Source organism: Rhinolophus sinicus, linkage group LG12 (assembly GCF_036562045.2).
Source record: "Rhinolophus sinicus isolate RSC01 linkage group LG12, ASM3656204v1, whole genome shotgun sequence".
In the NCBI taxonomy this organism is placed as follows: Eukaryota; Metazoa; Chordata; class Mammalia; order Chiroptera; family Rhinolophidae; genus Rhinolophus; species Rhinolophus sinicus.
This window is the reverse complement of record NC_133761.1, coordinates 22,834,718-22,847,081: the sequence shown is the minus strand read 5'-3', so window position 1 is coordinate 22,847,081 and position 12,364 is coordinate 22,834,718. Positions and strand designations below refer to the sequence as shown.

Genomic DNA, 12,364 nt, shown 5'->3' with positions numbered 1-12,364 from the left:
GGGGAGAAGGGCAGGGATATACTGGGGAAAAGATGACACCTGAGATGGGCTTTGAGAACCAGGAAGAATATGAACAAGCGTTGGGGGTGAGGAATGAGCAGACCTTAGGTGAAAGGGAATGCCATCAACAGAAATATGGAGGAAAACACCACAGGGAATATTTAGGACATACTGAATCCCTTGTTTGTCTGGAATATAGTGACCAGATGAGAAAAGGCAGCCAGGAAGGTAAGTTGTACCCAGAGCTGAAGAACAAGAATGCTATGCTAACGTGACTACATGAAAGGTACTATGTCAAGGGCATTGACTCTGAAAGCAAGAAGGAGCCATGATGAGTTTTGAACAGGGTGGACATACGAACAGAGTAGTGCTTTATGGAGAGGCTGAGGCAGCAATATCTGGAGGAGGGATGGAGGCTGGAAGGCAAGGCAGGTCACTGTCATAGTTAGGAAATGGGCTGTATAGTAGCGGGGAGAACTCAGATCATGGAGTGCCTTTCCACATAGCTCTTAGGTTCACAAAATTAACTGCATAAGTTCAAAATCACTTAAAACCCCAGGTGAATGAAAAGACTTAAGAGTAAAAGCATAAAGTAATTTAAACATTAAGAAACACCTCATCTTGATTGCAGTGCTAAGGGCATAAAAGAACAACTGAAAGAAGGTAGCATGTATATTTTCTGTACAACCAAAAAGCAGAAAAACAAACAAAAGAGGAATTATGTCCACCAAATGAAAGGAAAAAATGTCTCTCATATTGCCTGAGGACTATGTGAAAACTTGAATAATCTAGTCACAATGGATTGAGGTACTCCAAGATCAATGCTAAATTTACCACTGTTGAATCAATCGTTAATGCAAATATTTATTTGCAAGCACAAACGTCAATAAAATAAAACAAATAAGCTGGGTAAATTCTGGCAATTTCTTGCATCTCTATAGAGTGTTAGAACAAAAGTAAATGGAGAAATGGAAAGCCTAGTGTGGTTTGTTTTAATTCAGACATATGTTCAAGGAACTAACTTAAGAATCGGGGAGGAAGGGGGATGAAGTCACATGAAAATGTTTCCAGGAGAAGGCCTGGCAACACAACAGAGAGAATTCTGGATCAGGGGGATGGGCTTGGAGGAAAACAGGTGCAAGGCAGGTGGAACAGCTTCTGCCCTCCTGCCCTGGGACACCTGTTCAAGGCCCTGGGAACCTAGCGCCTGTCCAGGGAGGGGACTTCACCTTGGACACTGCACTCCTACTGTGGCCTTCGGGAGCTGGGTACCCGGTGGGGACAGACAAGGCATTCTGCAAGCCAGCTGAGCTTCCAGCAGCAAGCTTTAGCACTTCACCTCACACCATTGTTTATCAATTGGAAACTATTTGAACTCCCAAGCTGCTGAACAAAATGTTTCTGAATGTCCCCCTGAACAAATTCTCTACTGATTCTGCTTGTGTGGTTTAGAGCATTTGAAAAGAATGAAGCATACCCACGATTAGATTATGTTAGATTATGCTCCACACACCAATTATGCTCTGCATTTCCATGGACTTGTTTAATGGAACCTTCCCCAGGATCTCAACTCAATGTGACATCTGGCACAGATCAGACATTCCCAGGCCAACCCTTTGCTTGCCCAGCGACTCTGCCCCACCCCACCCACAAGCTGACTTTTAAATTCAAGTGTACTCAATGTTCTCTATTCCCTCCACCCCTCAATGTTCTATGAAAAACCAAACTGGAATGGAACAGCAAAGCAGACCACGACAAAACTATTAAGGCCACTCTCTTTAGGATCACTGGAGAGGGGAACGCAGTCAAATGGAGACAATAAGTAGGAAGTAGTAGTTTGGAAATATCTCTACACAACTAAATAGTATGTGACTAATTCTGTAACCTATAGCGATAAGTACCCCGCAAAAGACAAAACTAACCAGGCTTAAAAAGAACAAACTCACTAAAGTTAAATTCCAATATCGCCTTGACATATAGACTCATAAACATACCTTCTAGGCTCTGGGGCATATCCATCCATTCATAAACACCTGGTGTGCACCTACTAAGTTCTAGGCAGTGTGCCAAGTATGGAAAACACAGAGGCAAAGAAAACATGGCTCTGTGTTTAAATTTTGCCATTGCGTTCCAACATATTTCTTAGGGACGCAGACCTCAGGTGATAAAACGATTTTTAAAGATCAAAGAAATGATAAGATACACATTTCAATACAGTGGTTACTTCTGGGGGGACACAGAGAATGAGATCTGGGAGAGCCCGCCGGCAGTTTTGGTGGTGGTGGTAATTCTCAAAGTGAAAAGCAGGGTCACAGTGCTTCATTATTATATCGCATGGTTTACATACATGACATACATTCTTTTTCTGCATCACGTTATATATAATATTTAAAAAGAAATGAAAGAGGCAGCAAAAATGAACTTAAAAGATAATAAAAGGATAAAGAAAGAGAGAGTGAGAACAAACACATGAGCCGTGTCCTATTGAGGCTCCCATTCTAGCTGAGAAGAATCATTTAAAAAAAAATCATTAAATACAACATGGTAACCATAACAATAGAATTTGAAACAAACAAACAAACAAACAAACTCCAATTACACAGTATTTAAGTTAACTGCAATGGCATGCAAAGTTCAGATCCTCAAGTGTCTTTGCATTTAAACCTGGTTTTACCCTTTAGAAGTGTCAATACAACACTATGTTCCCTGGGTGGCATCCTGGACCCCCAAAGTCTGGGTTCCATGGTCCTCCTCAATGGTGCACTCATGGGACCCTGTGCTTCCCCCAAGAACACATCACACAGGAGCCCCTCCCCCTGCTTTACTGTTGCACCCCAGTGTCTGGCTCACTGCCAGGTGCATAATAGATATTTGTTGAAAAAAATAAATGAGTAGTGTTACTAGGTCCAGTTTTGTTAAATGGTGCCTGAGACTGGAGAGACAACGCAGGGTGGAAATGCTAAGTTGGCAAATCCCATGCAAAACTCAAGAATGCTCTGGCTTTGCACAGACAAAACCCCTTCACTGTCCCTTGTAAGCTGGGCTTGGCAGGATACCAGACGACAGCACCGCCTGCAGACCCTAACCCACTGTTCTGTGTGCGCCAGCGCTTCTCAGCCTGTGGCTTAGATGCTTCACTTCTTCCACCAACTACTAGGGGAAAAGCATTAGGTATCAGGCAGTAACAGTATCAGGTTCAGGCACAGCCTCTCGACAACAGTCAAGCCCGCCAGTAGTCTCAGCAGAAATCAGATCTTCCTGGCAGAGGCTTGCAGGGCCTGCCTATCTCAGCCACGGGGGTCAGGACCAGAAGCCAAGGACTCGGGAAGATGCAGTTTCTCTGAACAATGTTGCCACCACACAAGACAAGGGGCACCCCTCCCTCTGAAACCACCATGAACTCCCTTCTGATGAGAAAGAACTCGGCAAACAGAAAGGTTAACCGAGACCTCAGAAGGATATGGCTCACAATTTGTGACAGCAGCAGCAAGGACCTAACGGACACTTGACACATTGTGCACCATCAGAGCATGTGCCTGTAGGACAGACAACAGTGGAACAGGAAGTGGGGCATTACTGTGGTCACAGACCCACATAGATAAAAGGTCACCATGGCAGTGGGGATGGTGCTAAGAATTTAATTTTTGCCTTGAAACAAGGCTTATTCTAGGTAGATTAGCTGAGGGACATTGCATCTGAAACAATGTTTAGCAAAATAGATTTAGCATTTATGGACATACATGGATTGCAAGTTCCCAGCCTCTAGATATCTCATTTTAAATCACATCTTACAAAGGTCCTCCCCTTTTCCCATTCAAGTGAGGTGGTATAGTCCCTGTTGCACATGCCATGTACTTTCCAAGGCAAACAGATGGAAGAGAATATGCCAGAAAGAAGAAACGGAAAATGAAAATGACATTGAAATAAAAATAAAGCTGCAAAATATAATCTGGGTCAACTCTTCATGCGTTTGAAAGTCAGCACCAGCAAGCTCTGCACATATGGCATTGGTTTTATATTTTTCTTGGCTCAGATGTCACACAGGATTAGTGCAAAAGGAAAAATCCCAGCATGGGGTCTATTTTTATACAGATTAATCAATCATTTCTCATCTCTTCCTCTCCCATCATTCCCCAGACTTTCAACTTCATGAAATTACTCTCTTTATAAAATATGTCATTCAAGGCACTCTGAACGGAAATCCTTTCAGGAAAGGAAGAAAGCTTAAAATTTGAACCTAGATTTTTAATTGTCACATTTTTAATTTGTTATAAATATTAACCGACTTAATGCTACGGCCTTGCCCCTTTTATCTTACATATCCATTGTGTTAGTGGCAGCAAAATTAATTGGCAAACATTTTATTACATACGTGTGGAGCGATTTAGCAAAATCATACAGCCACAGATTTGAAAACAGAAAACTATGTATCTCTCATATTTTGTTAGCTACATTTTCATATACATGGAATGCCATAATCTCCATTGGAATGCCAAGCACATAGTTAGGTTTGTAGTAAATATTTGATAGGAAATTTGATAGACTGAATGGAACCAAACCAAAGAATGGTTCAAGATGATAACTACAGCCTCCCTTGACTATTAATACAAGGCATTGTAAAAATGATGCTTATAGTAATCAAAATACAATAGCAGGTAATACTTATTGTATGCTATCTGCCATTGATGATGTCATTGAATTTTCAAGGCAACCTTGTCATAGGTACTATTATTCCACTATACAGATGAGAAAACAACATTGGAGAGGAGATTCAGATATTTTGAGGTTGGAAAAAATCCCATACTATGCTGCTTTTCAGAAATGGGCATGAAAATTAATCACAGACACATAGAAAAAGAGAAATGAGACCTTATTATTACTAATGAGGTAAAAAACTTTAGGGAAAGTGTCATCAACATTGTTTCCAGATCTCCAAAACCATCACCTCTACAGGTTCCTCATGCACTCTTGTTTATTGGCTGCTCCTCTCATGAATGAAAATTATATATTTAAAATATTAAGACAATGACCTAAAGCTTGATCCCAGTGACAAAGTCAGAACCAGAGTAATCACCATCACAGTCACATGCACAAAGGATGGTACCTTTTCACCATTTTGGGGCAATTAAAATTGAGCCATGACTAACAGTTGGAAAAGATGACGACGTCTCAACAATTGTCTTTCACCTGAATGGTCATGAGTACAGAAAATAAAATAAATTTACAATCTAGCCTAATACTCTGTACTCACTCTTTTATGTGATTAAAATGAATCTCTCTTATACCAATATAATACATGTTTCGCTTTTTGTTTAGAGCTCCACCTGTCTACTGTGGACAGTCTAAATTTTACACAATTTTAAAGTTACTGAACTAGAGTTGGGGTTACCGTATGTGTAGTATTTCTTTTGTTTCTACTAATTAATTTTAACACCACAGGCATTAATCATTTGCTCAGCAGATGAAAATCATTTTAAGATGACTCATGTGTTTTACAACATTGCAAACCCAACCCCTTAGGCTTTGGGAATGTACAGTAAAGAGGAAGTGTTAGATCAAATCAATTAATAAAAAGAAAACCTCCACATCCCAGCTCCATGGGCATGAAGAGTTTCAGACTTCTACTGGCTGCCACATGAGAAAAGTAAATTAAAACTGGTCAGAGCGACGTGCTGGGAATAATTTCCATGGTGAACCGGCAGACATAACCACATGAGCAGGCTCTCTCTTGATAATAAATACATCATGTCTCGGTCTACACAGAGGCCCATTGCAAACTCTGTGCAGTGCCAATTAGCACTAACCGTGGCTGTGCTCATGTATTCCCATAGCACAGTACTGGGGAAGGCCAGGCTTTGTATTTACAAATGCAGCATGCAATGCTCAGAGTTCAAAGAGCATTCTGAAATGTAAGCGTTCATGGTCATTCTTTTTCATTTTGCACAGGCTCACCTATGACAAGGGGTGTTTAAAACAATATATGTGTGTATTTTTAAAAGTGTCATTATAGACCTGTATTCAGAATACTTGAAAGGCAGAGTTGAAAATTCATTGTTAGACTGCATTTTCAGCCTACTACAGCTAACTCAATACACACACATACCCAAAGAGCATACATATCCTCTGCGATCCAATATAATAATTTACTTACTGTGACTAATACTACTTACTTAGGAGGTAAGCTCCGTAGACTTTCATGGCAAACACTGCCTCTGCAAACAGCCTCCCACCACAGGCTGGGGTATGTCTTGTGCAGAAATACAGTGTGTGCAGCTCATCTCTTGGTGGAGTACACTCTCAGAGTGGGGTATCCATGGAGACCGAGCCTCCTACATGTGCAGGGCAAGGAAGTTACTCTGCTGGGCACCATAGCAACAGGAGGCAGAGGGAAGGCCAGCCTATCAGAGACGAGCACAGGAGCTTCTCCCTGGCAACTGCAGCATTTCAAATGAAACCACTGCCCTCATGAATGGACACAAAGCATTTAAAGATATACCAAATTGTCAAATAGAATTAATGCCTACACAATAGTCAAGGCTAATCCTTTGACAGTGTTGGAGCAAAACACGTAAGAGTCTTTCTACAATGATTACATCCCAATGGACAAGGAAGAAATTACATCAAAACCCCACACACTCCTAAATTGATGGCAAGCATGTGATGCTTTGAGAAAAAGGCTTGGTGTTCTCCGTGAATTCTAGCTATTTAAATATGCAAGGCCCTTCACAGAGCTGCCCAGGAGAGAGGAACAGGATAGATCCGTTGTTCCGAAGGGAAAAAACGGACTCGAGGGCTCTCTGGGGTGACTGCCAGCATATTCCTTCCAAATAGGTGGGCTTACAGTTAAACACATTTATTAAGCTCCCACCAAAGCCCTCCGTTCTGTCAGAATAATTCTTACTAATGAGGCATCCGCAGTAAAATAGGACCAAAGCAAATGAGATGGTGAGTGAACATTCGAATGCTTTCAAGTTGTGCTATTTATAAACTTTCCTCATTTCTCATAACAGTAATGACAGTGATCATTTATTGAACACATACTGTATACCACTACAAACACAGCTTCCTGCCAATTGCTGACACTGATTTTTGCAAAAATACAGGATGTGCATGTTTACCTCTTACTGCTGGGCAGTATTTATGTGATGCATAGTCTGTCATATATCTATTTTATGATTAGCACAGCAACCTGAAACGGTTAAGTATTAATTATTCCTCCTTGTTAAACAGAAAACAAAATGTCCTTACATTACAAAAGAAATCCTTCTGCCCACTAAGTCCCCTTCCCTCCACTGCTCTGTTGGTGACCTGGTCCACCCTATTTAATGCCTAAATATAAGGTGCCACAATTATCTCCCAGAAAAGAAATCCCCTTATATTAGAATCTTCCCAAAGTTTCTTATTATAGAGCTCTCTCTTATAATTACTTTCTTTGAACAAAAAGTGCCATTTGAAAAAGACACATCAGTCTGAATTGACCTCAATCACTGCTAGCTTGGGCTGCCTTCAGAGGTCAATGGCTGGGACTGCTTAAAATCAAAGAGGCAAGAAATTGAAAAACAGAGTTTTAATTATTCCTGTGGTATGATGCCACCAGCCTTTTAGAGATCACTTTAAATAGCAATATAGTCAATAGTTAAGTTGTAGAGATCACAAACACCCATATCCCTCGCTAATTGAACTCAGGAACTGAGTAGCTTTGCAGTGAAGGATACTCATATACATGTACAGGAAAACAGAAAAGCCAGCTGTCCCCATGCTACCGTGGATGTTGTCACAACCTGCTAGTTATCCTCCAATGTCCACCTCCATTCTCCCCTCCTTCCATAATAACAGGTTCTCACTTGATTAAGACGTCCTGCAATATAATTGGAAATGACATGTGCCACTTCTGTGTCCTGACTTTAAAATGACTGGCTGAGTGTCCCCTGGTCTCTTTCCCCTTCCTTCTGCCTGGTAGATGACAGACAACCTGACATAGCTGCTTGTCAGCCTGAATCACCCAAATACCTATGTGCTATTTTGCAAGAGACAAACGTCTGCCTAGTTTTCATGTCTGTATTTTGGGTCTCTTTTTACAGAAACTTAATTCATACCCTCACAGTATTTGTCTGGAAAAAAACGTCCACTGAGAGCACCAGACAAGGATTCAAAACTGCTTTCTATCAAACAGGTTGGGTGGAAGTGAAGATGATTTGCTCTGGAAAAGACAGATGAGTTGAAAAATTACTCTAGGGATGAGAAAGACTGAATGAAATGTTTTATATTAACTATGAACAACAGAACTGATGTTTCTAAACTACTTATAGAATATAAATAAGTATGTTTAATTAAAATAACAAAAACCCATCAAATATTGACTATTTCATTCAGATATCTAGAGATTTACTTGAAATAGCAAATAAAACAAAACATTATATTCTGTCATATGCACTGTATCCATATATTTTTTCCTTTTTTTCACTATCCCCTTCCTAGGCGAAGCAATCTAAATTTAGTCTACCTGCTTCCAGTTTCATCTCTTTTTCTTTTTATTAAATTTATTCTAGTGACAATGGTTAGTAAAATTATATAGGTTTCAAGTGTACATTTCTATAACACATCACCTATATATCACATTGTGTGCTCACCACCCAGAGTCAGTTCTCCTTCCACCACCATATATTTGATCCCCTTTCCCCACTTCTACCGCCTACTGATAATCTGAGCTCCAGATAGCCAAAAGGATCCCAGATATATAAATTAAATTATGTCTCTCTTCCTAAACCCTCCGATGGCTTTCCATTACTCTAATAATACAGACCTCACCTGCTACAACTCTTCCCTTCCTAACTTACTGCCCTACACCCTCGCCCCAAACACAACCAACCCATAGTGTGAACAAGTACGGCTAAGTTCTCAGCTTAAAGGTCATCTCGCCAGACACGCCCCTGCCCCATCCCCAGTCACTGTCTACACAGCATTAGCTTGGGCTACTTGTCACTATCTGAACTTACCTTGTTTGTCTGCTTGTGTATCAGTCATTTCGCCGTGTTAAAGGCAGCGTCCATGAGAACACTTGTCTGTTGTTTCACTCCTCTACCCTTAATGCCTGGAACATCGATGCCAGCACAGAGTAAATGCTTAGTAAATATTTGTTGAATGAATGAAGGGAAACTAATCAATGTACAGCTGGGGTTCAAACCTAGGTTTAGTAGAAACCCTGCATGTGGTGAATGAGAGCTCCCTTCCTCTAGACTCTTACATAGCTATCGCCTTCCTTTCAATGAAACAAACATTCTAGACTGTGCATCTTGGAATGTAAATCCACTGAAGCCCGGTTCCTGCAGCGTTACCTCACTTAACCACAACCTGTATTCACACAGCTTCCTGCTTTCCCTTGGCTGCTTTCAGACACAGGCTTAGGAGGTGAAAGACTTTAACCCACTGAATGACCAAAATGAACAGACCGTGTTGTTCAACACGTAGCTTTTTGTCAATAAGCCTGCAGTACACCAAAATGCCACACAACAAATTATACGGACAAGGCACACAGAGAGGTCAGGGTATTTATCCCTCTGGCTCCTTTCTTCTTAGGGAAAGGGCCCAGTTTCTTCACATAACCTGGGAGTTCTCTCCGTCTGGATTCTGGGTAACTTGACCCTTCATGGTGTGGAAATGGATCCAAGCTGTTGCCAGCACCAAGTATTTCAGCACACCTTGTTGGGTCTCCTTAACTATGCCCATACCTTTCCATGCAGACAGTCTCTTCAATAAACATTCCTTCTCAATCAGGAAAAAAAAAATCACGTATCTGCTTTATTGACAGTTCTTGGTTTATAAGTCTGTGTGTAAAAGAAGTTTCCAGGCTTATTTGTCTTATGCTGGCAGTCAATAAACATGTCCAACAGTGGGTGTGTGGTCTGCTGGAGCATCTGCAATGTGTGAGAGACCTATAGTGCTTCGTTCTCAACTCATTAGAGAATATAGCAAGCATTTGGCAGGCTCCCAAACCAGTGGCTACAACACTGTACACGCACTAAATCCTAGTGGACCTGGGATTCAGATGGCAGTCACCTTTGGGGAGATGAGTATTATAATTCACTCATTCTAAGGGAAAAACCATTAGCAGACCATTTGACAGCATTACATTGACTGAGTGTATCATGTAAAGCACAGGCAGGAGAAAGGCATGAGAGTAAATATGTAACTCTGCCATCAAGATAAACACTTGTGTCCACTCATCGCAGTTAAACTTTATTTTCCTGGTCGGATCTCTGCTGGGGAGATGTGACAGATGATGCAATCATCTACCACAAAACATCCTCTGCTGTATCCGGGGTGAGCATTCTTTCTCTCAGGGTGAAAGAAAGTTTCAGAGATCCATTTCAGTATTAATGCAAAAGCTCTGGTTTATGTTGACACAGTCTAATGATCTCTGTTTGCGAAAGTATTCATGATATACAGGGCAGCACATAAAATATTGTGACAATTAGAGAAAGGACCAGTTCACGATGAAGTGGAAAACACTGATGAGCCTAATGTTCCTTTGATGTTCACATCCTCATGGCTTATTTCATTAATCTGCATCCAAACAGCCGTATGTGTTCAACTTTCTGTATTTCACTGAAGTTACCCTGAGGTTTATGGATTTTGTTATCAGCAACAGCCAGCATAATCTACATATGGACGGTATCAGCTAATTTATAAAAATTAGTAAAAAATGTTTAGATTCTACAAACATTGAAGAAAAATAATCCTTGTCTTATATCAACACATCTTTCTCAATTGTCATACTCCTGTACTGCAATTGAAATCAATCCTTTGAAGGCGCAAGACTACCCTGTTTAAAATCCATTTACAAGCTGTGTGACCTTGGATTAGTTACTTAACCTCTCTGTGCCTCAGTTACCCCATCTGTAAAACGGGGAAAAATATCCCTTTCTAGCACTGATGTTAGCATAAAATGAGTAAAGTCCTTGAATTTTTGCCTAGGACAGTCAGTGCTCAATAAATATTAGCTAAAATATTTTTAAATCCAATTTCAGAATGTTAACAAAGCCCACAACTACATCTAATATAACCTTCCAGATATTTTCATAAGGCTTTCAGTCTCTAAAATAGGTTACAGCCTTTATTTGAGGATGGGCCTTGCGGCTGCAACACCTTTGATTGTAACTATAAGCTATTAGAAAAATAACGCCTTGCCAAAAATGCAAAAAGTTTCCATATAACTAAAATCTTCTCTTTTGGCACTACAGTTTTAATTTTTTTCCACGCTATGAAAATATTTCTAAAATGCTTAAGACATTTTTCTGCTCTCATACACATCATTTTCTGCCAACTCCCCCATAACAATGACTCAATCTGTTTCTAGAACATTAATTACTGCACTAAATACTACAAAGCATTTAAATACATATGCTTTTGAATGCTCTTTTGTCTGCTCTTTCGTATTTTCCCATCTCTTTCCTCACTGTGAATCCATCAGCTGTCAATCTGTACTCTGGTGAGTGTCTTCCTACAGTAAACATTCCTGTTCTATAGAAACCAGGATAACATGACATGTTATTATAGAATTTTGTTACAAATAAACCTAAGTTCTGTGTGAGAGTTTTAAGGGTCTTCTTGTAAATATAGTGCATGGAGTTTGTGACATATCTATTTTAAGAGCTACAAATGACCATTATAAACATTTACTGAGGAATTACTTTGTGCCAGGTCCAACGTTAGGCCCTTTACATTCATTAGTCTATTAAATCTTCACCAGAACCCATTTTACAGATGCTAACCACAAACTTTCAAGACGAAAACAAGTAGCTGAAGAGGACACAGTTATAAAGTGGTGGTATAAAGATTTGAATCTAGTATGCTAGACTTGAGAGTCCAGTTGTTAGAAAGTGTCCCTGCCTCCATCCCACCCCCCACACACTTTTTTCCCCAGGATAGGACAAGTTAGGTAATCTGGGGAGAAGCTGTGTTAAATCTAATCTTTTAACTCTCCTCTAGGTAGCTCAAGTTATTATAAGAATGGCTTCCCCAGGTAAGTTGTGTAGCTCTCGTTTCAGAGAACTTTGAAGTGAAAGCGATGCTTGTGATAAGTACAGGAACATCTATAGGCGATGGGCTGTGTGCAGAGAACCTCTATCTATTAAAGAACCAGTGTTGATTAGTCACTAACCTAGTTGGTGCCTTCTGGGTTTTCTAGCAAATGCCTGTGAATGTGGGATTTTTTTATTTTTTTTAAGTAACCAATCCTCTGTTATTGTTGTGAGGTTATTATAGTTCACCTGGCCAGGTCTCCAATTTCAATCGCCTGGGTGGTATCTGATGACAGGGAATACTAACTTAGTTTGAATGCTGATGGAATGAGGTGACATCTTTC

General features: G+C 40.3%; 1 protein-coding gene across 30 annotated transcripts in view; it reads right to left on the bottom strand.

Moving 5' to 3' along the window:
* Positions 1-12,364, bottom strand: part of SYBU (syntabulin) — a 108,234-nt gene that overhangs the window by 26,917 nt on the left and 68,953 nt on the right. The window contains exon 1 of one of the 30 annotated variants that reach the window (XM_019750585.2): positions 6,171-6,324. The exons of the other annotated variants lie outside the window; for them this stretch is intronic. Within the exon in view, the coding sequence (XP_019606144.2) occupies positions 6,171-6,198 (28 nt within the window). The 5' untranslated portion in view covers positions 6,199-6,324. Of the gene's footprint in view, positions 1-6,170; positions 6,325-12,364 lie in introns of those variants that run through there. 30 annotated transcript variants of the gene reach the window in all.